We start from the raw sequence: 3190 nt of genomic DNA on the forward strand, positions 1-3190 counted from the left end.
CCCACGAGGAGTGACGCACATAAGGGACCCACATAGGATAACGCCCACACAGGATAACGCCCACAAGGAGTAACGCCCACGAGAAGTAACGCCCACGAGAAGTAACGCCCACGAGAAGTAACGCCCACGAGAAGTAACGCCCACGAGAATACATAGAGCGCCTAAGAAATTGATCAAACACTGTGGGGAGGAAAACAAGGGTCAGTGAATGTTTTATGAGGGGAAGAAAGGAGTTATTTCTGCGATGTCACATCACGGAAGGTGGGAAAACGGGGCGATTTCTATTGCGTAGGACACTTGACAAGGCAGATTGCTGCGCGAAGCATAGCGGGACCCTATTCGCCTACGCCTTGTGAACCCTGTCTCGTCTCATTTAGCTCGTGGGCCGGATCGTCGGCCAAGACGCTAAATTATAGGCTAGGCTTTTAGTGGAAATCCGAAAACTCACGCCGCGCCACAGCGCGGTGTGACCGACACCCAGATGTTTACGGTGCATTAGTCTGGAACTCATTTCCCACTAGTGTATTCTACACGGCCTATAAGCACCCTAGACCACTTAGATTTGACGGTACGGCTAAATAAAACAGAAAAATATCTCCAACAAATCAAAATTATTATCGCCGTAAAACTCTTTCTACCCCTCCTCCATCCGGAAACTGCCGGGCTGAACAGCCTATTGTGGGGCACTAGTCAAAAGTCCCTCGATCGATGTGCCAAGTTGTAGGAGGAACGGCTGCAGGTTCTCGAGATAAGCCTCCAAGTCGGCGATCCTTCTGCCTGCAGTTAGCGTAGGGCGGGGAATTCATCTGTTTAGCAGGCAAACCTTTGCTTCTCCGTAATTCTAATATATTTAGTGACTGAATAATTTCAATTGTGAGATGGGAAGGGGTACCATACCGGTCTTCCAGTCCATTGACACGGTGTTTAAGCTCAGTGATGGATTCGCTTAGCATCTGAATGTCGTATTGTGGTGTCGGGCTGGGTGATAGCTCGGGGAGTGCCTCAATTGCTTCGGCTTTCTCTTCGATTGGAGCTAGTGCGCCAAGTGGGAACGGGTCTAGATACTCGTATGGGTCCAGGTACTGATCCAAAATTTGGTCCCACGAAGATATGTCTTCGCTGCCTAGGGCATACTGAAGATCGGGGAACTCATCGCAATCTTCGCCCCATCTAATAAACTCATCAAAATCTGCAGATTCCATGTTGATAATTGTGTAGGATGAAAATGGCGCAGTCAGTTGAATTTATCTTGTTGTTCCTGCGCAACCTACGTGATAACAGGGATATAATTGGCTCTCATTCGGCGGCGCAGCGCCCACGCAAGGTAGTAAATTTAGAAAAGTTTGATTTAAAAGGAGTATCGCGCCAGCGAGACGCTCCCACCTCAGAGTTTTATTTCCTCTAACCCGATCACGCCCATATTGTCAAAAAGCCGCCCCGATGACCACCGAGCTGAACCCCTCAGGTCATAACAAACCATACTATGAGGAGGAAGAACAACTTCTGATTTCGCTCAAGCAGTATAGTGGACTGTCATGGGCACAAATTGCATCCAGCTTCAACAACGAGGTCCCGAATGACCGACAGAGATCTGCATCGGGCCTAGAGAACAAGTGGCGAAGTCTACAAGCAGCCCAACGGTAAGACGATGTCACTCCAGGTTAGATTTTTGTTTCTAATTATGGCATAGCATCGTCGAACTGAACCATCTGTTCCAGGAGCAGGGATAGTAACGCGTGTGATAAGAGGGGATTAGGATATGATCTACATACAATAAGATTTCCTATCACACATAGATTAATATGCGCGCTTAGTAATGCACCAAGTAGATGTGACTATTTAACCCCCTACCCACCAAATATTCCATAGAATTCGCATTCCAAAAATCAATCTACCCATATGAATCAATCGGCTACGATGGAAAATCAAGCTGTAGGCATACGCAATTTTGTGATTAACCGATGCCCCCCTGCTAACAAGTCAAGGTTAACTTCGAAAATGCTGTCATTCCTTTGAGCGTTGTACGCCGGTTCTTCCAGCGTGAGCAAGCAGATGCTCACTTAATCGCCAAACTTCGAAATGAAATTTCATCTCTCCAAAGCTCGCTGCATAATTCAGGGTGGAGAATGCAGCATGTCATCGTTGAAAAGAATGCCCTATCTACGTACTATGACCAGCTACACCGCGACTACTTGAAACTTTTCGAAGCCTACGAGCACCTTGAGAAACGAATCAATTATACACAACCGAGAATCACAGATCTCCCCCTTAAAGAGCGCCTCACATCTGAGGATATCATCACCGAGAACGCATGATCTTTTCTACTGAGAATGTATATACCGCCTACTGGCTCGAATTCATGTGGTTGCTCTTATTCTTTGTTACATGGTTCTAAGAGATATTTGTGTTGAAATGAGACGTGATATGAATGAAGTATATCCATTGATGTGCTTATTCTTCATTGTAGATAATTCAGAGTGTTATATAATCCGGGGCTTAGAGGGCTTCCGAGATGTTTGCGAGGCAGCCATCTTTCGATGTGTCTCAATAACATCGGCTAGTGAGACCTTTCGGTTCGCTTTGGCGTTGAGTGTTGATTTTGATGTGGCTTGTACATTAGATTGTTGATAAGCACCATCTTCACTATCCAAAGCATTAGATATCGAGGGTTTGATTTCAAATTTGGTGACATGGCATTGAAACTGGTGCCTTGTGATAGCCCAGCTTGGTGGATAGTTTCTGTTCTGGATTCTCTCCCAAACAAAGTCACGTACATCCTCGTAGCGCGCAGTTGAGCGATAGAACTTGACGTCTCTGACCGCTAGGTCTAGTTGGATACCTGCGCGATGAAGATTGTGCACTTCAATACAGCCAGTGCCAGAAGGACGATTCAACTCTGTCTCATTCTGTTGATCAATTGCAATATTCATCGATATCAAGTGTTCTTTTGCTCTTTGGCGCTGATCATTGGATTCCCAAAGAAGGGACATGACGAATCTTGTCGACTGGTTCCATAGGTGCTCGTAAGGGCCGGTATCGATGGCTGAGTGAACTCCCTCGTCGAGGTGCGTGATAAACACACCATACGGCCCGTCACGAGGATTGCGTCGAGAAAAGCCTTCGTCAGTGATTACTTTGTGGCGAAGTCCCACAGGGGGCGCCAAATATGCAGGGGCCAAGTCCATAGAGA

The 3190-nt window shown here is 46.7% G+C and overlaps 4 protein-coding genes across 4 annotated transcripts; 2 read left to right on the forward strand and 2 right to left on the reverse strand.

Moving 5' to 3' along the window:
• Positions 1–673: 673 nt before the first annotated feature.
• Positions 674–1202, reverse strand: PEX2_055600 (uncharacterized protein; the record flags this gene model as incomplete). The annotated part of the gene is made up of 3 exons (XM_016742834.1): positions 674–773; positions 824–841; positions 898–1202. The coding sequence occupies 3 exons, from the start codon at positions 1200–1202 to the stop codon at positions 674–676; spliced, it is 423 nt and encodes a 140-aa protein (XP_016600755.1).
• Positions 1203–1440: 238 nt separating this feature from the next.
• Positions 1441–1730, forward strand: PEX2_055610 (uncharacterized protein; the record flags this gene model as incomplete). The annotated part of the gene is made up of 2 exons (XM_016742835.1): positions 1441–1640; positions 1691–1730. 2 exons carry the CDS (start codon positions 1441–1443, stop codon positions 1728–1730), a joined length of 240 nt encoding a protein of 79 aa, XP_016600756.1.
• Positions 1731–1899: 169 nt separating this feature from the next.
• Positions 1900–2315, forward strand: PEX2_055620 (uncharacterized protein; the record flags this gene model as incomplete). Its single annotated transcript, XM_016742836.1, has 2 exons — positions 1900–1932; positions 1986–2315. 2 exons carry the CDS (start codon positions 1900–1902, stop codon positions 2313–2315), a joined length of 363 nt encoding a protein of 120 aa, XP_016600757.1.
• A 165-nt stretch (positions 2316–2480) lies between these two features.
• Positions 2481–3185, reverse strand: PEX2_055630 (uncharacterized protein; the record flags this gene model as incomplete). Its single annotated transcript, XM_016742837.1, has 1 exon — positions 2481–3185. One exon carries the CDS (start codon positions 3183–3185, stop codon positions 2481–2483), a length of 705 nt encoding a protein of 234 aa, XP_016600758.1.
• Positions 3186–3190: the final 5 nt, after the last annotated feature.

Source organism: Penicillium expansum (assembly GCF_000769745.1).
Source record: "Penicillium expansum strain MD-8 chromosome Unknown contig178, whole genome shotgun sequence".
NCBI classification, from domain to species: domain Eukaryota; kingdom Fungi; phylum Ascomycota; class Eurotiomycetes; order Eurotiales; family Aspergillaceae; genus Penicillium; species Penicillium expansum.